This window comes from Trichoderma camerunense (assembly GCF_050948025.1).
Source record: "Trichoderma camerunense strain CBS 138272 chromosome Unknown V8C40scaffold_7, whole genome shotgun sequence".
Taxonomy (NCBI): Eukaryota; Fungi; Ascomycota; class Sordariomycetes; order Hypocreales; family Hypocreaceae; genus Trichoderma; species Trichoderma camerunense.
The window spans coordinates 1828896-1855055 of record NW_028145363.1 but is presented as its reverse complement, the minus strand read 5'-3'; the positions used below and the strand labels follow the sequence as shown (position 1 = coordinate 1855055).

Sequence of the window (26160 nt, the reverse complement as noted above, 5' to 3'; positions counted from 1 at the left end):
AACGTTCCTTGACTAGCAAATATCACTTAGGTGGGCTGTACTTGAAACCCGACGGCCGTCGGCTGCCAGAAACCCCGGCCGCCGGTTATGCCCAGGTAGTGAAATACCCGGCGCTGCCCAACATGGAAAGTCAACCTTTACTCTCAAACCACAAACGTGGTGGACTCATGGATTCACACCCGTCTAATATTGTGTCAAGGAGACGCGCTTGTGTTGCGTGTACCTCCGTGAAGCAAAAATGTATGCTACATCGGCCCAACATGTGCCAGAGATGCGAACGCCTTGGCAAAGAATGTGTCTTTCTCGAGTTGTCACAACGGAAGCGCAAGCGCAGCGAGTCTAGGTTTGTGCGCGCCACCACACACTCACTAAACACTTTGAGAAGGAATTGACTATACTAATAAACAGCACAGGCGCGTGGAAAAGCTTGAAAATACAGTTAATCAGCTGATCACGCACTTGACAGGCCTGACAGGACAGGATGTAACACCGCTAGCATCACCCTCCCGAACAACACAGTCCGTGATTTCTTCTGGCGAGGGCATGTTGGCTATCCCAAGTAATAGTTCTCTTTCACAATCAGGGGACCTTCAAGACCGCAGTCCAGAACCCGTAATTGGACATGAGAGTGCTTGCTCTGTTGTTTTAGAAGCTCTCAATAGCGATGAAACAGAGGCGCTCCTTCAGGAATTTCAACAAAAATTCGTCCCTATTTTTCCTTTCGCGGCGATTTCTATATACAAAGGCTCCTATCACATCAGGCATCTATACCCTTTTCTGTTCCTGTGCATCATGGCCGTAACTATAGGACCAAAGCATCCTTTTCGGGCGCATGTGCAACATGAAGTCATGAATCAGGGCATCCGCCGAATGATGCTCGGATTGGAGAGAAACCTTGACCTCCTCCGGGGATTTCTTGTCTTAGCCAGCTGGTGTCACCTCTTCCCGTTTTCCCACAGCTCTCGCCCCGATGTCCTGAATCTCGTTCAGACGTGCATTACACTTTGCTACACGCTCAACCTTGAACATAAAGCAAAATTGACGCCAGAAGAGCAACGGGCTCTACTAGGAACCTACTGGATATCGAAATGGTTTGTTCTCCTCGACTAATATTGTTCTCTGGGCTTCTGCTAATGCACAAGCGCCTTGATCCTTAAGCGCCGAGAAGGCTTTCAGCAAGCCGATAGGATTGAAGTATGGGGATGCCATTAAAAATGCCTGCAAATCCTTGAATGAATTATCGGAATATCCAAATGATCGCAATATTCAACCGCGGATCGCTTCAAGATTCTTAATTGGTCGGATCTACGAGGCTTTCACATCGCTTCGCGGTATGCAGGCACCGGACATATGGGATGCGCCGGTTGGATTAATGCGTTGCCTTTTTAAGCAAGAGTTGGACGTCATCGAGAGAGGCGTGAATCAGCAACAGAATCTTACCCAGCCACTGGGCAGCCTCAACGGTGAGTAGCCGTCTTTTAATTGCTCGTCATTGCGTTGTAGGAACTGACGTGAATTAAGGACACTTGGCGAGATTGGATATCCATTATGTGAGCATATGTATGGGAGAATGTGCGGTTCAGAGCCAACAACCATGGCTCCACTGCATCGATTCTGATCCCCCGAGCATTACCGACAATATCACTCTTGGCTCTTCAGCTGAGAGAATCGCCATAATTTACAAGACGATGAGAGCGTGCAAACTTTTCATCTTGGGCTTTTTAGAAATACCAACAGCTGACCTGACTTATGTTACATTCGTTACATATTCTCAGCTATGTTTCACTCTGACTACATATGCCAAATTGGTGTGGGCACTTTTGGAAATTGTTATTGGTGGAGCAACATGCGGTGATCGTACGGTATTGGTAACCCTAACAGCTGATCAAAATTCACAATCCGCGGCTATAATTGATGAGGCAGACTATCTTGGATTCCTCGAGTTACTGCTGAAGAAGGTTGAAAAAGCGGCTGAAGGGAATATGGATCCGCAAGAGCGAGATACAGACTTTGTCTCGGTATTTACCTCAAAGTTAAGACTATTTGCTCTCAGCTACCCAATTCGGGTCAATGGAATCCTTGGGACTGATTTCCTTGACATGCAGCGCCAAGGAGAGTATACGGGTGAGGTTACCAGCCATAAAATGACTGCACACCAATATGATCAAGAAGCTGAGGATAAACTTGAGAACTGGCTACTAAGAAATAATGCTACACAAGGATACCCTAAGCTTCCAGATAATTTGTTGTGGAACTCTTTCTTTACTGAATTTGATATAAATAGTTTGATGGATAAGCCAGATTCTAGTAATAATATATAAACCAGTTGTTATTTGAGCATGAATAGAGATACTAATGAAATAAATATACAAAGCTTATATGATTTAGGTTTTGGTTGAGATTAATAATAAAAGCAGCTAAAAGACCGAATTTTGTCATTCAGACTTCCGCCATTATCCAGATAGACAGTCCTTAAGTCAGAGATTTCGGCGCTTGACTCCATAGCACCATCGGAAAAGTTGGGACCAGAATTGCTTACGCAATTCAGATTACTAAAAGAATATAAGAGTCAAAACATCTAGACAAGTTGTATTAGCTTATACTTACACAAAAAAGTCGCATTCGGCATTTTGAGATGCTCCAAAGCGAATAGAGCTTACTTTTTTGTCAAGATTCGGACTCTTCTCGTTCAAGTTATCTGAAGTGAAGTCAGCATTATAAAGAGGCGGGATGCCTAAACAGTGTAATACATACGGCAGTCCGCACCAGGCTGCGAAGCCAAATTTGTATTTGTCCATCCAACATATTGCCCTCCAAAATTGGTGTTCTCGTAAAAGATAATACTATATTGTGCTCTTTCTTCAATAGTGGCAGCAGTAGCATAGCCAGCAGATAAGCCTAGAAGGCTGATAGATAGAATTTTGGTCCACATGGTTTGGGTAAGAGTTGGCGGGATTGAGATATTGAATGTCTGTTACTCGCAATTGGCGAGAAGATCACCCTTATATATACGTTTTGTAGTATACCGACACTTTGTGTATAACCTGGTCAGCTTTTGGATCCATGTGTTCGTGGAGGGAGTCTTCACCTTCCAGCAGCAGTTCAAGGCTGACTAGTGCAACGTCCAAAGTCAGAACTACGCATCGATGGACAGCAGAAGGTACATTCGAAGTCCTTGTGGCTGATGGATCTGCTCGGCGGTAATTGTGGAGCGTCGGGAAAATTATATGTCGCAACTGCCGGAAGTCCTGCCAACATTGGGAAGTTCGGATCGGATACTGATATCCCGATCTGGATATCAGCAGGGGGACATTTCGCATTTTGGAAGTTACTAGGTATTGATAATTGGCCGGTAGTTTCCACTCAAGAATGCCATCTCTCGGTGCCATTAACGTGACTCAAATTCTACCACTTCTAGTTCAAATATATAGCAGAGTAGAGGATTCTTAATCTCTTTACAGCTTTACCCCGTACCACGTACGCAGCAGAACATCGAGATCTGCAGGAATCTCCATGATGTCGTACCAATTCACACCTATCCGAGCATGATTCCGTTATAGTCAAGCATGTCGGGGACAGTGATGCAGTTGTTGGAAGTCACGGAGAAACAAATCTGTGGGTGCGGTCCGCACAGTCGTGGGTAAGCAGGATAGTGTCAACGGGCTGGCCCGAAGAATGGTTAGCTGTGTGGTACTCCATGCGAAGATCATTGATCTAGACCTTATACGGGGTTATAATCAAGGAGGTAGCTGGCAAACTGATTTGCGATTTAGCCTAGTGCTGAAACAGCGAGAGAGGAAGGAATAGGACTCGCTATTGTGCTAGTATGCATTTTAAACGAGGTTCTATATCAGCACTAGCGATTAAGCTGATTTAGTACTGCCGTATACAACTTCCGCTTCTAGATCTTCCTCATAATTGAACTGCGAATTACAACAATCAACAGTGCTTATATCCGGAATAAGAAGTTACTAGGGGTGGGTGCTGAATATTAAGCGCCCGTCTGTAGCTTGTATGTTTAGGTTGGGAGCAGCTATCTAAGGACAATATATCAATGGTATACCCATGGACGATGCTAGCTGGTCTTTTAGTATAATTCATTTCTGTTTAGAAAATGATATTTTACATACTACCTAAGATACCGGATAATATCCAGATCATTGCTAGAATTGAACGAAGTATGCACACTTGGGGAGTAATGAACTGCCTGCATTTCATGAATTCCGATCTTCAACGCGTTGAACCGTCTGCCGACTCTCGTGCATGAGGTACATGGAACACATACAAGCCCTTAGTAAATTGCCGTAGCCAACAACTTGCTCGTCTTATTTTCTTCCCACAGCACCACGTAATGTCCAGCCCCGCGCATAAAGAAAACATTGAGACTAGGAAATAATCAGTGGTCGACTGTGTGGCAAATATGACCCAATATATAAAATTGTATTTTTATCATCAAGCTGAGTCAAATCGTTCTCATGTTGAATGTTGAAATGTTACATGTGTGATAAGTCTAATGATAAGTCAAAGTAATGCATAGGAGTTGTGTAAGAGGCTATACAATGTATTATATAAATAATATTAGCCTACACGATTTTCGCTCGCGATAGATATATGACGTATATCAGCACCTTATCTTGCATAATATATTATTTATATCAAGATATCTTCTAAGTCATACTAATTGCCTTTACGATTGTATTTGTAATGATTCGGCCGTCCACCACAACATTATCTCCCCATTTCTTCAGTGCCTGAACATACTCCTCGCCAGTCTGCTCAAGTGCAATTCCAAATGCAGATGGTATATCTTTTGGTATTCCTCCTATTCGATAGAATGAGTTGTTACTTTATGTCCTTTGATGATGTATTTTTCATTGACGATAACATTGACTATGGCTGATAGCTCGTGACATATTGCAGCCAAGACTTTATGTGCCTTGGAGAATAATTCGATGAGCTCAATAGGGTTTGGATTGGTAGCTGGTAGAATATAGGCATATGTTCTCTTGGATGAAAGAGAGCTTTAAATTTAGAGGCGCGACGAAGAAACTCATGGGCCGAAAGCGTGGTTCTCCCACAGATGTTTCCGGACCTTCAATAAACTTTCACCTGCTCCATCCGTCTTCCACGCTTCGATCAAGCTGTGGTAAAGCCTGGCGTGGCCACCCTAGAGAGATGCCTTCCTGGTTGATCAACCTGCGTGTATTGGGGTTCGTGTTTCAACTTATCTCCAACCGATGCCCCAATACATCCCTCCTTTAAGGTCAACATCTGCGCATATCTATCATGGAAGCAAATGGATTCATGGTTTCAGACGGTTGTCGATCTCTATAAATATAAGGTAGTTCTTCATTACATGCTTTACGTATTTACTTTGGTGTAGAAAACTATTCGGGTTATCGGTACTGTTGGGTCAAAAGATATAGCTGCTGCTGTAATCAAGTGCTGGTTGCGGAACGACGTTTCCAATTGGCATTATCACTGACTTCACTTTAGTGAAGGCGTTTAATTTTGCTTCTAAAAATGTACAGATACATTGACTCACGTGGTTCATGCGGCACCCCTCCTGGTTTTGCTCTTACAGACCTTTACCAAGACATGATCGCGTCTACGATAAAGGAGTATAGGGTATACGTACTCGTGAAAGCCCACATCAAACTGACAATATAATTTTAGCATAACAGCTATGTCAAGCAGTATATGTGGCTATGGTGGCCGAAATCTCTAGCAATTTGTAGGTCGTTTGGTCCTTGAATAAAGCGTTGGAAAGATCCAAGTAGAAGCTGCCTCACCAAGCTTCATTAAGGCTGGCCATCTTCGTTCGATTTAACTGTTACAAATCCCGATGTCATCCTCGGGTCTATGATGCATCCATTCAGTGGTTTTCAGTCGGTGAAGGAATCAAATTGCATTAGCATCTCAAATTTCCTTACTGGAACTTATACAAAGACCGACGACGTTCGATGTTCATTCAATCACGTTGTATGCGTTTGCTACTTAATTGCATGTGCACCCTAACTTCCTGGTAGTAGGTTGATGTCCTTGACGTAGCTACCGGTCATATTGAAGCTCTGATGCGTCCTGCGGCAGGGTCAGGCGTATTACGCTTGTTTCTGAATTGTCTATGGCACAGTTGGTTGAAATATTAGTGGAGAAAACGTTCCGACTGTAAAAATCATCGTTCATGGTATAAGGGATCTTTTCAAGAATATCAAATAACTTATGCCGAAAGCTAAATAATTTTTGAGATCAGGATGGGAAGGCAACTTCGGAAGTTATTAAACAAGTCACAAGTATGGGAAGCTGCAGTGTCAGACCGAGGGACCTTGATTTGACTAGCTCCTACATAACTGTTCTTTATGTACTTGTAGTTCCATTGATCTGCCTTTTCCTTGATCACTTTGCTCTGTTTTTCCAAAATACCGGAAACAGAGTCACCTGGCCTTGTATTCCCCTACTTTAGTTGATGTTGGTGAGCATAAAGCTAGCGCCTTCAGCACCAACGCATTGGCGAGAGTTGGACAACGAGTTGGTGCTGGATGGGCCAGTGCAGTCGTTGTTACGGAAGGCTCGGATGCCAAGATTGCGACCAAAGAAACTCTGGGCAATGTTGTGCTGGACGTAAAAGTTGAATGCTTCACTAGCAGGGTGGCATTCTCCAATATTTCCAATTGTGAAGGATTGGAAGGCAGTATCCTGGCAACTGCCGGCGTGGAGATCAATGGTTAAAGTGTCGGCAGTGGCAAGGCCAACAGTAAGGGTAAGGATAGCCAGAATAGACTTCATGTTGAGAAAGTTGATAATGAAATAATGTGTAAGGCAGTGAATGATGTTTGACTTGATTGCGATTGTTGTTATTCAAGAGTTCAATTTACAACGGGAAGGTAGTCTTTATATATAACTAGCCCTCTCACTGAGGCAGAGAAGTTCTTTGCTATGAAGACATAACTGGTGGAATCCCAACCTCCATCGGCTCCTCGCGGAACGATTAGGCCACGGAGATTTCGAAGAAATTACTACAAGAGGCTTGGGTATGAAGCCTGCGCCCGCTGCGAGTGCGGTATGTCGAGAATACAAGGATGCTTTGCCGAATGCCGTACGATCCGTCTTTTTCTCTACGAAATACCAGCTAAGAGTTTACGAACAATAGTGGACACCCAAACTACGCATCGGACCATCAGGAGCACAACCAGTTTCAGAAATTACACATAGTGGAGGACACAACCTTTTACAACACAACTCTCCCCCAAACTACCCAACTCTCTATATCAACATACAAGCAGCGTAAATAAAGTCCACTCTTTTTCATTAACCGGTATACAGTAAAAGCCGAACCTATTACTAGCAGCTCTTACTATACCCAGATGTAAGTTAATAACCTAGATTATGTAATAGCCATTAATAATACAATAAGCAAACAAATCACTGGTGGAAATTTTATCCAGAATACAAGCATGGCTCAGCTTACTGTAAGCTGATTGCTGTTGCATTAAGGCGGAGCAAATTAGATCTTCAACACGATTTTATTACCACTTACAGTAATTTTTTACTCAAGATGCATGCACGTTTTAGCCTATTGTAAGCTCCTTTACGCTCGTTGTCGTTCATAGTCGTTTATATATCATACTATAATTAATCGCCATTCAGACATCATGACGAATGGCAGCCAATCTACTTGGTATTTGACTAAAAGAGGCCATAATATTCGATGTGAGACTTATACTAGGGAATATACTTTGAAGGTATGTGTATCTCTTACATTCAAGAACAACCGTATCAATATCCAACTAAACAAGACTTCGCATTCCCTGCGAATACTTGGCCTGTATCTATTACCCAGCTATGCATATCGGTAGAACTAGAGCAAGATCAACAACAGCTGCCTTTGATTGAGGCTCTCTAGATCCGCTCCTCGTATATACCAGGGCGTAAGGAATAAATCATCTATGCCAGGTGCCTGTATTGTGGTCCGCAGGGAATTAGACTCCAACTATTAGTGCTAGTCTAGGCTTTAATTTATGTATAACTCCGGAGCTACAATACTTCCCATCTGTTTTTACGCAACTAGTTATACAATAGCGTAATAGGTACAGGGGTCTTGCATAGGTCGATAAGTAATCAAAACTTGGGGTAGGGGAAATAAGCAATGGGGATAATATTATAGTGCTACTATGTTAGCATTTTATATTCTAAATGCGGAAAAGGGTTATTAATCTCTCCGATCCCCTCTCTCCCCCTATTCCCCCCTTTCCTACGCCCTTCCCTTCCCCCAAAGTTATTATAGACTTGCTATAGTACTCGCAAAACTAACTGCAACTGTGAGAGAAGTTTAGAACCTCGGGTTGACCAATAATAGCGCGAACACTAATACATTATCAAGCTGTAGTGACACAGATCTATAATTAGCATCTTATATTGCATTAGCCCTCAAAGTATTTGAGAAAAGGGAGAGAGGTAAATTCATGTGATTAAAATACCCATACCCGAGAACGGGAGAAAACGAGATACATAACTATTACCACTGCCAGTTAGGAATTGGGTTTGGCACATGCACAATTCGAAGTACATTAACTTTATTTTACGAAGTTCATTTTCATAGATTTCATCATTGTGATATCGATAGGGATTTGAGAGGGACATTTGTGCTGGTTGCAGTCAACATGCACTACGATGACTCTGACCCCCACTTACAACATTGACATGAAGCAACTACCATCAATCAACAGTCGTATGTCGGTTTGGGTTGGCTTTCCATGGCCTCCCTCAATCTTCTACCTGCACTGAAGAATTATACAAGATATACTATGTCATAGAGTATGACATGCGCTCGCTCATCGGGAAGAATATAGGTATTGTTGATATGCAATTTGTATCAGGGAGCCTTATACCTACTTAACCCCAAAGTTGTTATGGAGCAATTTTAAAGGTGGTGAGACATGCAGCTTGTGTCGGTGGTCTGCTTCTGTATGCGCCTTCTGCCAACGTTAGTTTCTGGGCGACGACGATAAGTACTCGACTGCTAGGGAGCATAGCGAAATCATCTGCTACATATACCTACAATCTGGACGTAGGAACCGATGATGACAAAGACGTCCATAGCAGATGATTATAGGTGCGCTACAGTATCTGAGTTTCGAAATTGATCAACCACAGATTGATGCACTCAGTTGGTTTGGCTGCGCCAAATCATAATACTCGGATGCGCTAGAATTACCCCAGTGGGAGGTGACCAATGACCAGTGATGCAGAGGTAGATACAGTGGTTTCTCCTAGGTTTTTTTTTTAGTCAAGAGCACGAAGGAATTATTCTCAAAGTGAACGATATGCTGCATTGCCTCCTTATTACTAGGGCTGCGCCCCAAATTACACGCCATCTCATTACGAGTCCAAGCCATCAGACGCGACTGCCAGTGCTATGGATGAGTGCTTCGTATGGGATGAAACCGACGGCTTCTGGCCTGACTACACCTACTCCGTCACGGAGCCTACGCTGAGATAGGACACGAACGGATTTTGAGAGCTTGTCTTCCCCTCCCCATAATACTAACTCTATATAGTACTACCACACCAGAACAACTCTGTAACGAATCTTACCACTAGTAAGCTTTTCGATACCAGCCGCGATGCCCTCGTTGCTAAAGGGAAAATTCTCAATAACAGGGTGTATATTGTTGCGCGCAGCAAACTCTAACATCTCCTGATGAGCCCTGCGAGAGGACACTAAGTTCGTTACAATATTATAGCCATTAAAAAATGTTGGCATAAAGCTAAATAGAACTTCATTAGTTAGGCTCAGTCCATGCGGTTTGGATATCGGTATTCCACCAAGTCTTACGGAATTTCAAAAAGAGGCCCTGTGAAGCCAATTGCAACAATAGATGCACCTCGAGCGAGGATTTCCTTTTCCATAAAGCTGGAGTACACTTCAGTAACTGTGAATGAAATCTTAATATGAGAAGTCAAAAAATGCTTACCTGTTCCAGTCTGGAGTCTTGCTGCCAGTCAGAAGAAGTAGATCGATGGGTTGCTGGATGTGCTCCTTCTCTTGGCCGAGGACAACAAAGTGGTGAGCTCCAAACTGCCTGGCCTCTTCTTCTTTGGAAGAAGTAGTGCTGAAGACAGTAACATGTGCTCCAAGCTTGTTGGCAAACTGAATTGCCAAGTGGCCCAAGCCGCCGATGCCCAAGATGCCGATGCGCATACCATGTTTGTAGTATTGGATCAAGGCACTGTAGACGGTAGAGCCAGCGCACTGAAGAGGGGCCGCCTCTTCGGATGGTATTTCCTCTGGGATTGGATAGACATAGCCCTCTTGAGCAATGAAATGGTGACCCAAGGTGCCGTTGTTGAAGTCACCCTCGCCGAAAATGTTACGGCTGTAGCAAAGAATATCCTGGCCTGAGATGCAGTAACTGCAATTGCCGCAGCTCTAGCCAAGACTTGTTAACTTGTATTTTCATGAAGATTGGCTGCTTCAGAGAAATCTCAGGGAGGAGGAAAGTTCAACATACGCTACGCAAATAACCCCCTCCCACCCGGTCCCCAATGTTGAGTTTAGTAACCTCACTTCCAACTTCCTCGACAATACCGACACCTTCGTGGCCAAGAACACAGCCGTATTGAAGATAGGCAAGATCACTAGCACAGAGTCCGCTATGCGTGATTTTTATTAGAACTTCTTTTGGCTGAAGGTCCCTAGGAGGGTTGGAAGAGAAGAGGACTTTTCCATTAACACCACGCATCGACTGATTGACGGCCATGACTGGTTCAAAGAATTCCAGAGGCGAGGCAGGATGAAAGTGGATGCTTCAAGGTTTTGGAGCTCTTTCTTGATAGCAGTGATAATACCAATAGGGTAACCGTTCATTGATATTTTCGACAGAGCCTTGCTTAAAGGCAGCGTGTAGCTAGAGAAAATGTTCTGATGAGGTACTGGTAACTGAGATTTGGTGGCGAGTGCTTCTTTATATACTTGACAATTTTTCGACTACTGTTATTTCTTTTTAGGGCCTTTTCTTGCCTCACGGAAACAAAATGCTATGGACCATGTTAATGGCCAAAATGGTAACCCTCACGGACGAAGTCGAAGTGGATGTCATGCACTATACCGCACAGTGTCGGCGGGGTTTGGCTGCAATAGTGAGATATTCTACTTCAAATTTCTATTCGGAAGCGACACGACGGCTTCTGATTCTCTTTGTAGCCGCTAAATCAGGCCGTGTCAAACGCATTATACCTAGCATCATGGGCGTCTTCATTGTAGCTAGTTGGGAAAGCAGCGTTAGACTCCTTACTTCTCGGGCGAGAAGCGCCTGGGCATTTCAGTCTTGGCCTACATTACCACTATTACCGAGCAGTATTGTCATTTGCCTGAAGATCCGAGGCAATCCCATATAAGTCGCAAGTATGGTAGTTAGATCACGAGTCATATAATGCCTTAGCCAAAGCGGATTGTATGTAGTGCTTGTAAGAGCTTATCGTTAGCTTCGCCCTTAACTTAAGCATCGACTGATCCCCTGCCAGCGTCGTTAGAGCTAATTTTCATTGGCGGCTCCGCAGTGGCCAACATTGGACGACGGCAGAGAACCTTGGCACATGCTTGAAGTTCCCGGAGCTCTCCTACGACGAATGAAATCTCGATTCTGATAGAGGAATAGTAATCAGCGAGAGGTACTATTAAATCTCCATGAGGTCCGCTCGCTCGATCCTCCAAGCCCACAGCTGCGTCGGCCGATGCAGCTTCGCCATTTTATTGATTCATCAGATTTGTTTCCCATGTCGGCACAAGTTCCGCTAACTCTCAAGGCGCAACGGCCCTGCCGTTACTGTGCAAGTCGCAAACAAGGCTGCGACCGGTTGCTACCGAATTGTTCTCGTTGCACCTCGTAAGCTCCTCTTTAATTGTGGGTATGTATCAACTTTGGCTTTCATTTTGTTCTGACCGGTTGTTGTTATTACAGAAAATCTCTTACGTGCAATTACAGTGTAGCACGAGATGGATATGCTCTAACTTTACAGAACGAGGTGCCTATACAAACCAATGACCTAGTAGAATTTCGCGGTTCTTGTTCTCCCGACCTCTCCACCAAAGGCGAATCGTTATTATTTCGCTTAGTGTGTGACAGCGACAGGGAAGATGCAGGGTATGACGGGCCCAGCTTGTCCGAGCTGCTCTTTAAAACACTTGGCGCTTTCGACATTGACATTCCGAATTTGTTGGACAGCTACTTCGCGAGCGTCCACCGGTGGCTCCCCGTTCTCAGGGAAGAAGATATCCGTCAAAAATGCGCCCATTTAGAGAATGATAAGCGTGGTGATGTTGCACGTTTGCTGCTGACTTTTCATGTTGTCGTTCAATTTCCCTGCGACCACGCAGCTCATTCAATGAATACTCGGCTTTACCGTACTTTGAAAAGGCTCTTTGTCATTACCCAATCATCACCCGGTATTAAAGGTCTTGGCTTATTGCAATATGGCCTTTTACTAGGGGCTTATGAATGTTCACAAGGTCTAGAATCCGCTTATAACACGTTGAATCACTGTGTATCACTAGCCCGGATGGTCGAAGTTCAGAGCTATAAATCTAATGACCTGGATTCAAAAGACCCTGAAGAAAGACTTTTATGCGGTTATGCGCTAGTAGCCTTGGATCGGTAAGTCACGACTGTCTACTCCCGTAGATGAGATTAGAAACAACCGCCGCTGACCAAGAATTAATCAGCCTCATCGCACTCTCTAGCATGGACTATTGTTTACCATTGCTGCTCCCAGACCCGCAGTCCTTTCCTCTGATAGAGGAGCATGATCTTGAATTGGACGAAAAATTGAAAGCTTACGGCTACACAGGAAGAATGAGAATCACAGCTACCGTGGCACGATTAGTTAGCGATACTCTGACGTTCTTACGCTGTTGCCAGCTCGGAAGAACCCAACAAGCTGATTACGTAGCTGTGGACAGCTCTGCGCAGGATTCACTTGGAAAGCTATTGCGCCTTTCTGAAGACAAGGCGTTTCTGAACTGCGAACCAACGTCGATGGCAATTAGGTAAGCCCACATTTAAGTTTGTGGCATCTAGGTCTCCCAACTTATACTTCATCTATCCCTAGCACTCTCATGGCACTCCGAAGTAGCCATGACAGGCTTAGAAGCGGCCCAAGAGACTCCAAGGACGCCACCGCGCTGCGGTCAATAGCGAGTATGACTTTGGAAATGTGTCTCTCAGCTTCCGACTTCATTCGATACCACGGCATTGAAAACTTGTCCTTCATTGGCCTTTGTTGTGTATGGCGAGCAGCTTTACCTCTAGTGAGCTTCAAAGAATTCCAAATTTCCACCAAAGAGTTGGAGACTCTTCGAAGTGAACTGCAGCGATTTAGTAGCTGTTGGGCAATAGGTGGTACGTATATGTCGTGTGACATTTCTGATGAAAGTCGAAACCGGTGTTAATATCGGTAGTCACCTTCTTGCAACATTTTGACGAACTGGTTGATCTAAGAAACCTTTGAATAACTAAGCAACCACCGAATTAAATGACTGCTGGAGAGGTGGGAAGGAGGTTCTTGGATGTCATCACGAGAGAAGAGGCTCCTGTGATACGACTTTCTCAATGTTGAAGACAAAAGGGTTCAAGTCTTGAAGACTATTGAGGTTTATAATCCAACACTAAAGTTCTTTCGAAGTAGTTCTCGATGACTCATGGGTCATCACAGAAGAGGCCAACTGCCTGTGTATTTTTGGTTCGATGGACTATCTGGTTACAGTTGGGGTTAGAATCCTAATCTTAGCAATCTTATTACGCAGGGAAAATAGTCGAAACTAGGTTTTGATCGATACTGGATTAATGACTATGATCTAGGCCATGTAATGAACGAGATGTTTATGACTCATATATCCGAATCGTTCCTCTTAAATTGCTCCATGAATTTATCTAGTTGGTTCGAGATTTGACATTCCGTGTTGCTGCTGTTCATTGTTCTGTCCATCTAGTTGCTTATAAAGCGTGTTGACTCATGTCCAGCTTCCATCCAAAAATTCTTCGCTCACAGGATAGTCGATATATCCCACAGGAGATTTCTTAGCATAAAAGCTATCTCGTTTGTAGGGACTAAGAGTGATCCCATTCTGAAGGCGGAATACCAAGTCGGGATTGGAAATAAAATATCTTCCAAATGCAACAGCCACATCCCACTTGGAATACAGGTTATCCACGGCTGAGAAGACGTTCTCCGCATTAAAGCCACCAGCAATGATAACGGGCGACCAATTGTCCCATTCCTCCAGCAGGTACTCGAGTGTGTTTTGTCTATAAGCCTTGTGTTGGCCAAGCTCGTCTTCCTTCTTGTGCAGCCAAGTCACAGGATCGCCGGTTGCCTCTACCAGATGAACATAGCCGAGGTTCAGGTTAAGCCGCTTGAACTCGCGCAACATGTATAGAAACTGAGACTGTGGATCAGATGATGTTGCGCCTTGGAATGTCGCCCATGGGCTAAGACGAATAGCCGTACGCTCTGCCCCGATGGCAGCAGCAACGGCCTTGACAGCCTCGATGGCAAAACGTGCCCTGTTCTCAACTGAGCCACCCCATTTATCCGTTCTTTTATTGATAGATTCCCGAGTGAATTGGTCAATTAAGTAGCCGTGAGCGCCGTGCAGCTCAACGCCATCTGCCCCGGCGGCAATGGCTGTTTTCGCAGCTTGGGCAAAACTGTCAATTTTGACCCATATCTCCTCCTCAGTCAATTCCTCAGGCGTTATATCAGAACCCTCCATGGGACCTTCGCTGCTCGATTCGTATTTAATGCCCTTGGAACGCGCAAATTGTGCGTCACCTGCGCGGCCTAGGCTCCAAATCTGCTGTATAAAATAGCCACCCCTAGCATGTACGGCGCTGATTATGCGCTTCCACTGGGCAATCTCCTTATCACTCCAAATACCAGGACCATTGGGATCAGTCTCATCGTCTTGAGATATTGCTGTTGCTTCGCTTATAATGAGCGTCCCAGGGACGGCCGCTCGGTCGGAGTAGTACTCGACTGCCATATCTAGAGGCACATGGTCATCGCTGTTACGATATCGTGAAAGTGGTGCCATCACTATGCGATGAGGCAGCGTAATTCTACCGACCTTGAGAGGCTGGAATATCTTGGATGTCGCGGGTATTTTCTGTGCTGGCATGGTTATGAAGTTTGACGAAAATCTAGAATTGGCGAAGCTGTTGATAACTTGGGTAGGGCTCTTCTGATGGTTGCCGAGGTAGATAATCCAGAAAGCTTAAGATGATCTGGGCTTTCTTAACGGGGCTGGTTGCTACGATATATATTACATTTATCTCTGCGATATATGTTGTATCACTTCTCGTTGGGTCTACTAAAGCCATGTGAAATATGTCAGCACTGTGAATTATTGCAAATTTTGATACCATTTTGTACATAGGAACTTGAATACTGCCGAACATGTCGCAGTACTTCATACTATTGATTGATAATTCACAAACGGCAATGACTTGAGAAAATGGGACGGCTGACTACCTTAACCAGCTTTAGTTCTTCGGAGGATGCTTTGACGGTATGAGATTGTCTGCAGGTCGAATTGAAAGGTACTATTGACTTTTCCTTTGATAGATGGGACTTAGGGGCCTCGTACCCAAATCTTAATAACGTTATTTGCCACAGGAAGATTGTTAAACGATTTCTTCACTGACTCGAGTTTGGTATCCTTTTGGGGCGGCACGTAGGGTGTGGAGTATCGGCACCCGCATGTCGGAACCTGCATGTCGGAACCTGCATATCGGCTGCCGCATTAGCTCAAAGTCCTACGAGGAAAGTCCCAAAGGAAAAGTAAAAGCCGCACTAATCAGCCATAGAAAGAAGACATTAGAACAAACTGGATAAGCAACTCAAATACTACGGAGAGGTCGGGATGGTTTAGTGTGAAACAATGATGATGCTACTAAGAAGCCTACAATGAGCAATCTATAACCATTAGTGATGCCAGTGCATTGTCGGGATTTCTAAGCGGGGGGACAATTATGGAAAGCTCGGGCATCGAGTCCTTCCAGTCTGAGCACGCTGGGTCTAACTCAACAATCTCATTACAAGCCCTGAGCTGACTTGATGGACGGAGCTATATTAGAGCTGGCTAATCTTAGCCACCATTACTCCACAATACCATTTAGGAAAACGGTGGATCAGCGATGTGGATGCAAAACTGTTTGCGAAGGATGCCTGCAAAAGAAACAAAGTCCGGCAACATTTGCCGGTCAAAGTTGACACGGAATTGACCCCGAATATTCGGAGACATTTAGCTCTATGTATGCTTATCTACGGAAAAGATTCGAAAGTTTCATTATAATCATCGGATTATGGTAGAATGTTATTCAGAAGTACTTAAAGGCTACGGTGCCATGGTCTAAGCAACTTAACTTCCCAACTATATTTTATTATCTAAGTGGTTAAGGCTCATCTAGCCATTACTATGTCAATGTTCAAAAAAGTCATCCTCATTGGTGCCACGGGCTCCATAGGTAGCATCGTTCTGGCTGCTCTGGAGAAGGAGTCCAGCTTCACCATTACCCTGATACAACGTGCCTCTTCCAAGGCCAAAATGCCTGTGCACTTCAAAACGATCACAGTCCCTGACTCCTACCCGACAGACGAGCTGATTCCTGCATTTCAAGGCCACGATGTTGTCATCAACTGCATGACCTCGTTCTCGGTCGCTGATCAGTTTCGCATTATTGACGCTGCTATCGCGGCCGGTATACGTCGCTATGTGCCTAGCGAGTATGGTCTCAATTACATGAGACACGACGCCCAAGCACTAAACCAAGTCTTTAATGACAAGGGTAAGATTCAAGAATACCTCCGAGCCAAGGCTCAAGCAGGGGTTATTGAGTGGATGAGCATAGCCTGTGGCATGTGGATTCGCTGGTCTATGGCAAATGACTTCCTCGGCTTGCACATTGGTGAGCGGCGATTTGTCTTTTGGGATGACGGCGAAGGATATTTCTCTTGTACTACCGAAGAGAACTCAGCTCAGGGCTTAGTTAAAGCTTTGCTTGCCGCTGGCACTGATCGCGATGTTTACAAGAATACTGTCATCTATCTCAGCGACTTTGCTATTACTCAAAAGCAGCTACTGGAAGCCATCGAGCGCATCCAAGGTGTCAAGTACACAACAGAGAGCATCGATAGCTCCAACTTGATTGCGGAAAAGCAGGCTGCTGTGGCTGCTGGAGATGTCAAGGCCACCTTTGCCCTTATAGAGACTGGATTTGTCACTGGACGTTACGGTGGCCACCTCGAGAAAGAGGGCGAGATCCAGAATGACAAGCTTCGTTTGCCCAAAAATACGCTGGATGAGGTGGTTGAGGCTGCATTGAAAGCATACGGTGCTATTTGAGGGGGGTTGAACAGAGTATACAACATATAGAGGATCTCTATGTAACGTAACATTAGTCTCTCGGGGGATACCGGCGTTCAAATAAAGCTTATTAGACCAAGTCTCAGCCAAATGACAAGTAAATGTAGATCTATTGGCAATTCCATCAATGCGCTGAGAACCTCAATGGTGGACTATCGTCGATCCGTTATAGCTGCTGGTATTTTCTCATACAATATCCTTCTGGATACTATTTTTTGGGCAAGTCAATCACTCGAAGAGGACTTTGTTGAATGGGTAGCTAAGGTGAATGCTGAAAAATATCTGCTAACTCTTACGACTGAGATTGTGTCTGCGCTATCTAGGGGTTTATAGTCTGAAGCGCTGTAAGAAACATACATTACTAGTGAAGTTCAAATTTTTATGGACTTCAGCTACAAATAGTGTAACTATGGATGCAAATATAAGACTCAAAATGTTCTCAATGTCAGGATGCGAAAGAGCAGTTATTTTCCACAAGATTATTGAGGTCTATATCTCAACACTCAAAAGTATATCGTTAACCTGGGATCTCTCATGGACAATCACAGAGCTTTATACACCAAAACCTAGCAGAAAGATTCCCGGAAAATCTCCTCATCTTGTGGCATTATTTAAATGCATGGCAAAAGGACCTCACAATCAACTCAAAGTTGCAACTTAAGTTTTATCCTGTGATATCAGGACCGATGTTAGTGTTATACCTAGTGCACAGATGAACATGACGAGTGCAATTAGTGTCGATATTTAGTCAAAGCATCTTTTTCGGCATTTATTCGTGGTGTTAAACTAGGTTGAGAGACTTCTAAAGGCAAATCAGAAAGCCCGGTGCTCAGTTTCTATGTACATATCTCGTTAGATCCATTGTCAACCCCTTTATTAATACCCAATGTTCGAGGTATGTTTCCACATACTCACCTTCAGGTAAAATGCTCAAATACGGTTCAATTGCGCAAGATAAGCAATAATAGGGACCCGAACGGTCGAAGCCCTTATCCATAAGTACCTATTGATGATATAACATATACCCTTGGAAGTCCTATGGACACGATATTCGATCATGTAATAGTTAGGTAACAAACCCAGGAGAGCGTAGAAAACTTTCAGGCAGCTGAAACCCACTTGGAAACCTTCTAGCCGACAATCGAGTACTGAATACATTAATGCCATAGCTGTAAAGCAACTTCTGTCGCCGTCACGCGGCCGTTACAGCGTACTTTAGCCCTCTTCCTAAAGTCCGACTTTTGTGGTAGTAAGTCATGGAACGTCTTCCATCCAAAGTACAATGAAGAACAGATGTCTCCAACAAGATTGAATGAAATGCAAGTTCAACCGTTTTTATTGTATTGCAATACTACGTGAATGAAGATTCTGGTTATGCTATACGTAGTAGAATGTAATATACAAGTACATAAATCCTAGTAAGAAAAAGCCACTAATTTTCAACATTTTATCAACGTCATCGGTGCTTCCTTTTAAAAGCTGAATGCAAGCCACCAGGCCAGGGATAATACACATGATCAGAAACAAATACATAACTGATACTATACATCATAGGTTAGTGAAACTCCGTTCTTGTAAACAAGTTTATTTCTCTCTAAGTCGAAGTATACAACATGAGTACAAAATGACTATAGACTTACCTCCTGGCGGTAACCCAAATAGGTCTTTCTTTGCTTCTGCAGTCTCATTTCCGGAAATTGGACCAGTTGCTCTCTTTGATACGGATAGCTTGTTGTTTACATGATAATACAGCAGCGCTCCAACTTCAGCGCCAAAAATCTGACGAAACGTAGCAACGTCATATTCATTCAGCGCATGGCCTCGTCCGTAGCGCCATCCAGATACTAATTCCTCGGCATGTTTCACAGGTACATTGTAGGAAAAGTGAAGGACATTAGCGAGGTATTCACGGACGGTTGGCGGTTTTGCGTCATCCGCAGGTACGCGTAAACGGTTTGGATCCAGCATGTCGAATGAAGGTATAGGTTGTTTTGGAGACATAATTACGAGAAGAAACAACAAATAGTCAAGTACAGCGAACAGGCAACTAAATTAATATGTGAGTGCTGCCAAGCCGGTTCAGTAATGCCGGATCTCGGAGATTGATGCCTTTTCAAGCAAACTGAGAATCCTACCAAGGAGAACAAGAAATACCTTAATGCTCAATAGTGCTAACTGTTTTTGGAGACAAATTAGTAATATAGAATAACCTCTGAACAACTAAGCCAACCAAATCAAGCTAAATGGATGAATCCTGTTGTTGGTTTCTCTCTCACATAAGGTTGACTGGTATCCTCCTGTATAATTATTAAGCCATGTATTAAGCGGCGGAGGCCTTTTAACTACATTATAAAGGTTATAGTACCTCGCCTTCTTCCATTTCATTTTCTCTCTTCCATCTTCAAGCCAAGTAAGCTATGTTTCGGATAGCACATACTTCTAATCATATGCCAATCAAAACAGATCCGATCAAGGACTGCAGATTTTCTCACCTTTCCCTTCTTGACACATCATAAATAGCCATCTGTCTCTCACCTTGAAAATTTATTTTGCAAAGTTATAGCCAAAAGTCGCGCACTATGAGCAACCTAGTGCCAGACACAGTACGACAACAACACGTAATCCATCTTCAATATTTCTTTGCAATTTCACTTTCTTTCCTCCATGGATACTATAATTTCGTACGGCTTGATGGTTGGTTGCACGGAGCCATAGGCCTTCTCAAAGAAACCATAACGAACATTATCCTTGGCCCATTTTGCTTCAGTAACTATGACGCAAGCCGTGACAAGAAGCGTGATGTTGCGGAACGTAATGTGCGGCAAGCTACCCACGCGGCAAACATCACTGCAGTGGTCTTTATTACGATTCGATTAATTTGGAATTTTTCTGTGCTGGCGACGCACAATAACGATATAAGCGACAACGCGAATGCGTTTGACATTATAAATAATGGATTTTGGCTTGTCCCGCTTATGACAATCGCGTTCTGTATTCGGCTCTACTCGTTCAAGCCCGACACTGGTGAGCTCCAATTTCTTAAATATATTTTGAGGTATCCATGGCGATTCATCTGGCCGACAAGACAGAACGAAACGTTCAGTGGTGGAAATAAGCGTCAGGAAAGAAGGTCGTAGAGTAGTGTGAGAACGTATCTACGCTACAGTGGACTGCCTTCAGAACTCAGTATTAGTATGCCAATGCGCAGAGAAATAGCAATGAATTTAAACCTATTATTAATACAGAATCCTGGAAATAATACTAGTTTCTGTCTTAAAGAGCAGGTCTTTGTGGTATTACTAAGCATAAATATTCACTCAAATGACTTGTTTCTCACGGAACAAGTTCTCTCGTCACCACACAGCTATTACTAACCCTTTTGCACTCCACGACGTAACTGCTCCGCTGTGGCAGTTTATACGGAAAACTTATTTTTTGCACTAAATTCTGCTACTTCTTCTTCAAATTTCTCAGTATCTTACATTACATATTTGCTGCAGCAGGCAGTGAGCTCTTCTCCTGCTGCATCCTATGGCTATGCCCATGCCCTTCACTTACCGAAACTCGACATGTTCATCACACTGAAAACGTCCAAAAACCAAGATGCCATCGGTATGGAACAGGTTGCATCAAGAAATGCAGACTCTTCGGCTGCTGGAGGAGCCAGTGAGATCCGCGAAAATCATGCCGTCCCAATTAAGAGATCAGCTTGTTTGGCCTGCAAGATCAAAAAGGTACGCATTTGCATTCGCAGCTGTGCTGTTATTAATGAGCGCGGCTGGATGTGTGCTGATATGAAATGGTCAAAGGTCCGGTGTACAGGCCAGCGACAACGTTGTGACCGGTGTCGCAGTCGCGCTATACGGTGCATTATGCCAACACTTCAGAAGAAAGTTATCCGCAAAGCAGGGTTGCTGGATGGTTTGACTCAAGGAGCAACAAGATCACCTACAGATCAGAGTGTTGAGGCGAAGAGATTGCAAGAAGACGCGACGATTAATCAGCCGCTTCCTGCGGAGCAAACAATGACTGGAGTACAGGATACTGCAGGTAAGTATATTGACTCGGGGCATTCTCAACACGGAACCTAACATGGATATTTTGAACGCGCCGAAGCGCCAGGCCCGGCGGCGCCTTTTCATACCACTGATTGTAGTGCTGTCTTCGGACCTGTCTGCGCTGCTCCGACTTCTAGTTCGTTGCTAAAACCACCTCTGCAGTCTACGGGATTAACGCCTTTGACGCGACAAGTCACCCCGCCAATTCAAGAATCCGGCGGCGTTCCAGACTCTTTTTGCAGCTATAAGACCTGCTGCTGTATGGAGAATAGCGCCACTGTGTTGCAATGTTTAGAAGACGATGAATTCCACATCACCGAACTCTCGATCGAGGGGGTGGTCCAGCTGCAGAAATGGGTTATGTTTCAGTGTTGTTTAGCCCTGGACTGTACGATATGCTGTTTGCTCCCTCGAGTGCAGGCCCTCATTGTCGTCATTTGCGACCGTCTTACCGAAATATTTGAGTGTCTCTGTAAAAGACTCCACAACTCAGCTGCAGGACTCAATGAGCTTGAAAGTCTTGAGAGCCAACCTCTCCCTTCAACATCAATCGTCACAGGTAGTTCGTCAACCAATCGTCACTCACAGCTATATTGTAGCTCAACTCGAGGACCGGCAGAGCTAGCATCATGCAATTCTGCCATTTTCTCTAATATTCACGGGGAGAATTACATACCCCAAGAGGAGCTGCACATGATGCGAGGTCTATTGAATCTGCAGATAGAACATTTTCGAAGCTTGCTGAAACGCGTAAACGGCGTGAGTCAAGTCTCAGGGAGTGAAGCGCGCCAGGCAAAAGTGAAAACAATGATGGCAAGGTTGGATATAGCGGATACTAAGATAAACCATGTTCTCTCTCTAGTATTATAATTGATTCGCGTGTAGCCATGCTGGACCTATGGGATGGGGTAATAGAATAAAGGATTTGAACCATCAAACGGTCCATTTATTCCTATATGCTACGTGATTTACTTTCTCCTCAAGCCACAACCTATACAGCTTTAAGAGAAAAGAAAACACTGTGAAATATGTTGCTAATATTTGCGACTGGAAACCGTTCGTTTGGCCTATTTACAAATCACAGGGGACGAAGGCGTCTCGTCATCATTTCCGGACAAGTTGCCTATTCAATCCCTCTGGCTCACCATTTCCGAGAAAGTTACCTAATTCAGCAACCCCAGGGTGTTCCGAGATACTCCGTCTCCGCCCTTCCAAATATTTCCGTGCAAATTTCCCGATCCGGAAGACGGCTCTGCAACCCAAATCCGCAATAAGCGAGCCATTGTGTTCATTCTTTTCCAAAATCCCTTGATTACGAACACTAGTTTATGTGATTGTTAATGTTCCTTCAAAGGCTACGAATCCCAACTTGAGGCAAGTAATTAGAAGCGATGTAAACCCTGGTATGGATCGCTGAACATTTGGAAGTGGGACAATGCCGCCACGCAACGAACTATATAATAGGCGTAACATACCACTTAGAAGCGTGATATAGTCAAGAATTAAGAAACCCGAAAATAGCAAAACTCTGCCTTAGTACTTACCACCCTTCAGAACGGTTCAAGACTTATGGATGAGTCGAAGATGTCGATACAGATGTCGCAAACGTATAAAACACCAGGAAGTAGCGATAGAGGTGAATTTTTTCTCTCTTCCCCGGATACCGACAACAATCAGGTGGCGGGTACCGATCCAGCTCCTTCACCAAGGCAAATTCATGGCCTGTCCGTAAGTTCTATCTTTGGAGTTCTGTGTGTTGCGCCTGGCTAATATAATCATCTTCATTAACAGTGGGCCATGGTCGTGATCGCAATCCTTTCCAGCATCTTTCTCTATGCTTTGGACAATACTGTTGTTGCTGATGTAACACCTGTAAGGTCATCCAAATGACAATTCCCCGCCTATTTCAAGAAGACGATTAATGAGACTTGGGAATAAGGCTGCAGTAAATGATCTTGGAGACATTGCAGAGCTGCCGTGGCTTTCAGTTGGGTGAGTCAAAAGTCAAAACCTGCAATTCTTACGCTACCTAGCTGGCTTACTCTTCATCACTGCAGATTTCTCCTCGGTGGTACAGCTGTGGTCTTACCTTTTGGCAGATTATATGGGCTTTTTAATGCGAAATGGCTTTACATTTTGTCTTCTGTGCTCTTCAACATTGGCTCAGCCCTCTGTGGCGCAGCTCCTACTATGAAAGCCCTCATCATTGGCCGTGTTCTGGCTGGGATGGGCGGCAACGGCATGTATTTGGGAGTTATGACCCTCCTATCCGTCAACACGTCTAATAAAGAAAGGCCAGGCTATCTAAGCTTCGTGTAAGTGGATAGTGCTCGTTTGACTTCTTTAATGGTTAACACGGATGTTAGGGGCTTAATCTGGGGCATTGGCACTGTCCTTGGACCAGTGGTTGGCGGCGCTTTTGCAGAATCGAAGGCCACATGGCGATGGGCCTTTTATATGAACCTCTGTGTAGCAGCACCTTTCGCGCCTGTTTATATTTGGTTGATTCCTTCATTCAAACCACGACCTGGGGTCAAAGTTGTTAGTCTGCTTTGTGCATTCGACTTCTTTGGTACCATCCTAAGTGTCGGTGCCATCATGTCCCTTTTCATGGCCATCAACTTTGGCGGTGCGCTGTATGCATGGGGAAGTGGCCAAATAATTGCCCTATTCATCACGTCGGGCGTATTGTTTCTTGGCTTCGGCATTCAGCAGCACCTGTCACTATTCACCAGTGTGACTGATAGAATATTTCCCTGCCGATTTCTAGGCAGTTTCAATGCCGTACTCTTGTATATCTGTGCGTCGGCAATCAACACCTCCGCGTTCGTCCCCATTTATTATATCCCTCTATACTTTCAATTTACTCGTGGTGACGACGCTATCAAATCGGCAGTCCGCTTACTGCCAATGATTGTCACTTTAAGCGCGCTTATACTCTGCAATGGCCACCTAATGTCAAAGTTCAGCTACTTTCAGCCATGGTATACTGCTGGAAGTGTGTTAACAGTCATCGGTGGAGCTCTACTCTGTAAGTCACTGGTCATCATGATTGGAATGCCGGTAATAATGCAAGGCAGATCGAATTACACCACAAACATCGTCTGCTAGTGTTTATGGCTTTGAGGTATTGGTTGGTGCCGGGACAGGGTGTTTTGTTCAAGCTGGATATGCTGTGATACAGGCTGTGGTATCTCCAACCGACCTAGCATATGCCATCAGTTTCATGATGCTCGGTAAGCGCAGTCAATACACCTTATTTACAATGAAATGGTCTGACAGGCTTTAAAACTCGATAGCCCAGCTTGGCGGAATTGCACTCGGTCTGTCCATTGCGGGATCCATCTTCATCAATAAGTCGCTAGCTGGTCTTTCATCGGTCCTACCCGACATACCTCGGTCACAGCTTCAGTTTGCAATTGCGGGTACAAGTGGTGACTTTATCAGATCTCTTCCGGATACACTGCGTGACCAAGCAATTGCGTCTATCGTGGTGGCCCTTCGGAGTGTATTCGTGCCTGTCTTTGTGGGAGGCGCAGTCTGTTTAGTCGTTTCGGTTTTCTTCACGGTAGGTGTTGATCCAACGCAAATTTGTCGCTCAAAAGATGGAACTCAGAACTGATAGTTTAGCAAATAGCAACGAAAACTCTTCAAGGACGTCCAAGCAATCGCCGCATGATTCGATCCCATCCGCCCTATAATCCCAGCCTGGACTTGGGACTATAACCCCATTCTGCACCAAACTCAGAATACTTCGTCTAACCATACTGATTTCCGTAAACCAGTATGTACACGCAGTGGAAGCGTATCAGGCACTAAGAGATAGCTCTTATCGTTGGATTCTTCATAAAAAAATTTTATGCTTCATAATTTGCCAAAATGAACGACTGTGTCACGTACCCTATACGGGATGGATAGTATAACGATAACCCAAAAAAGGTAACACATACAAAGACATCACAGTGAGGCATAATAACTGCTGAAAACATCATGACCGCGTTCGTTTGGACTGTGTTTTAAGTAACGATCCTTGTATTCGAGTATAAATACGTTCTATCGAAGATTCTACAAGTAGTACATACTAGTGCAAAAAGCCACCACTGCATGTAGGAAGCGTGCATCAACGGTTGTCAGAGAACGGGACAACGTCACTATTGCCAATTAGGGTAGTTCATTGATGGCATGAGCAAAATATCCAGTGTGGCCTATAAGCAGCCGCATTTTTCCCCCATTGATTCCACTGCAGCCTGCTCACTTGCCGTGTCAACGATTCCTCATAGCAATTCTTACTTTGTATCCGTTATCACCCTCTGTTTCTTGTTGTTCTTGCCTTTCTTACTGTGACAAACGCATTCAACAATTCTTATAGGTCCAATTAGTACTTGAGCTTTGATTGAATTCACCACATGGGAACTCGCTAGCTTCATACATAGCGATTTCGACCTGGCGTACAGCCGGATGCATAGCCCTGCTATTAAACAGGGCAAACATGTTATCGTCGCGACTTACGGCGCATGTAACTAGTTGAGAGATGCTAGCAAATGGGCGTTATCACCGAGATAAACATTTACAAGACCCTGCAAATGATGCGCGTATCAGCCCAATTCCCGGGTGTTGGACCTATGCGTGCTTCTAGTCAGTAGTTGTTAAGATGATCAATTACGTGTAGACTGAGCTTTC

At 44.3% G+C, this 26160-nt stretch overlaps 11 protein-coding genes across 11 annotated transcripts; 7 read left to right on the top strand and 4 right to left on the bottom strand.

Annotated features, from left to right (window-relative positions):
* Positions 1–135: 135 nt before the first annotated feature.
* V8C40DRAFT_243462 (Zn(II)2Cys6 transcription factor domain-containing protein) lies at positions 136–2354 on the top strand. Its single transcript, XM_083215445.1, has 4 exons — positions 136–343; positions 414–1091; positions 1159–1463; positions 1522–2354. Exons 1-4 carry the CDS (start codon positions 168–170, stop codon positions 2319–2321), a joined length of 1959 nt encoding a protein of 652 aa, XP_083074583.1. The 5' UTR covers positions 136–167; the 3' UTR covers positions 2322–2354.
* Positions 2355–6459: 4105 nt separating this feature from the next.
* V8C40DRAFT_265242 (uncharacterized protein) lies at positions 6460–6786 on the bottom strand (the record flags this gene model as incomplete). The annotated part of the gene is made up of 1 exon (XM_083219634.1): positions 6460–6786. The coding sequence occupies one exon, from the start codon at positions 6784–6786 to the stop codon at positions 6460–6462; it is 327 nt and encodes a 108-aa protein (XP_083074582.1).
* A 2773-nt stretch (positions 6787–9559) lies between these two features.
* On the bottom strand, positions 9560–11134 carry V8C40DRAFT_286970 (chaperonin 10-like protein; the record flags this gene model as incomplete). The annotated part of the gene is made up of 4 exons (XM_083222616.1): positions 10512–11134; positions 9975–10429; positions 9836–9913; positions 9560–9767 (listed from the first exon to the last, which is right to left on the bottom strand). The coding sequence occupies exons 1-4, from the start codon at positions 10758–10760 to the stop codon at positions 9560–9562; spliced, it is 990 nt and encodes a 329-aa protein (XP_083074581.1). The 5' UTR covers positions 10761–11134.
* Positions 11135–11675: 541 nt separating this feature from the next.
* On the top strand, positions 11676–11955 carry V8C40DRAFT_209583 (uncharacterized protein). The gene has a single exon (XM_083212098.1). It carries the CDS (start codon positions 11734–11736, stop codon positions 11887–11889), a length of 156 nt encoding a protein of 51 aa, XP_083074580.1. The 5' UTR covers positions 11676–11733; the 3' UTR covers positions 11890–11955.
* V8C40DRAFT_243459 (uncharacterized protein) lies at positions 11676–13873 on the top strand. The gene is made up of 5 exons (XM_083215444.1): positions 11676–11885; positions 12019–12653; positions 12722–13045; positions 13108–13397; positions 13457–13873. Exons 2-5 carry the CDS (start codon positions 12385–12387, stop codon positions 13504–13506), a joined length of 933 nt encoding a protein of 310 aa, XP_083074579.1. The 5' UTR covers positions 11676–11885; positions 12019–12384; the 3' UTR covers positions 13507–13873.
* A 113-nt stretch (positions 13874–13986) lies between these two features.
* On the bottom strand, positions 13987–15175 carry V8C40DRAFT_286968 (alkene reductase; the record flags this gene model as incomplete). Its single annotated transcript, XM_083222615.1, has 1 exon — positions 13987–15175. One exon carries the CDS (start codon positions 15173–15175, stop codon positions 14009–14011), a length of 1167 nt encoding a protein of 388 aa, XP_083074578.1. The 3' UTR covers positions 13987–14008.
* Positions 15176–16474: 1299 nt separating this feature from the next.
* On the top strand, positions 16475–17401 carry V8C40DRAFT_274539 (aromatic alcohol reductase; the record flags this gene model as incomplete). The annotated part of the gene is made up of 1 exon (XM_083220617.1): positions 16475–17401. One exon carries the CDS (start codon positions 16475–16477, stop codon positions 17399–17401), a length of 927 nt encoding a protein of 308 aa, XP_083074577.1.
* Positions 17402–18790: 1389 nt separating this feature from the next.
* Positions 18791–19535, bottom strand: V8C40DRAFT_243455 (uncharacterized protein). The gene is made up of 2 exons (XM_083215443.1): positions 19063–19535; positions 18791–18963 (listed from the first exon to the last, which is right to left on the bottom strand). Exons 1-2 carry the CDS (start codon positions 19421–19423, stop codon positions 18800–18802), a joined length of 525 nt encoding a protein of 174 aa, XP_083074576.1. The 5' UTR covers positions 19424–19535; the 3' UTR covers positions 18791–18799.
* Positions 19536–19708: 173 nt separating this feature from the next.
* On the top strand, positions 19709–20655 carry V8C40DRAFT_243454 (uncharacterized protein). The gene has a single exon (XM_083215442.1). It carries the CDS (start codon positions 20002–20004, stop codon positions 20557–20559), a length of 558 nt encoding a protein of 185 aa, XP_083074575.1. The 5' UTR covers positions 19709–20001; the 3' UTR covers positions 20560–20655.
* Positions 20656–20694: 39 nt separating this feature from the next.
* On the top strand, positions 20695–22410 carry V8C40DRAFT_243452 (Zn(II)2Cys6 transcription factor domain-containing protein). The gene is made up of 3 exons (XM_083215441.1): positions 20695–21156; positions 21232–21472; positions 21539–22410. The coding sequence occupies exons 1-3, from the start codon at positions 20992–20994 to the stop codon at positions 22348–22350; spliced, it is 1218 nt and encodes a 405-aa protein (XP_083074574.1). The 5' UTR covers positions 20695–20991; the 3' UTR covers positions 22351–22410.
* Positions 22411–23006: 596 nt separating this feature from the next.
* Positions 23007–25159, top strand: V8C40DRAFT_286966 (major facilitator superfamily domain-containing protein; the record flags this gene model as incomplete). The annotated part of the gene is made up of 8 exons (XM_083222614.1): positions 23007–23208; positions 23272–23352; positions 23420–23472; positions 23538–23795; positions 23847–24511; positions 24561–24716; positions 24780–25048; positions 25118–25159. Exons 1-8 carry the CDS (start codon positions 23050–23052, stop codon positions 25157–25159), a joined length of 1683 nt encoding a protein of 560 aa, XP_083074573.1. The 5' UTR covers positions 23007–23049.
* Positions 25160–26160: the final 1001 nt, after the last annotated feature.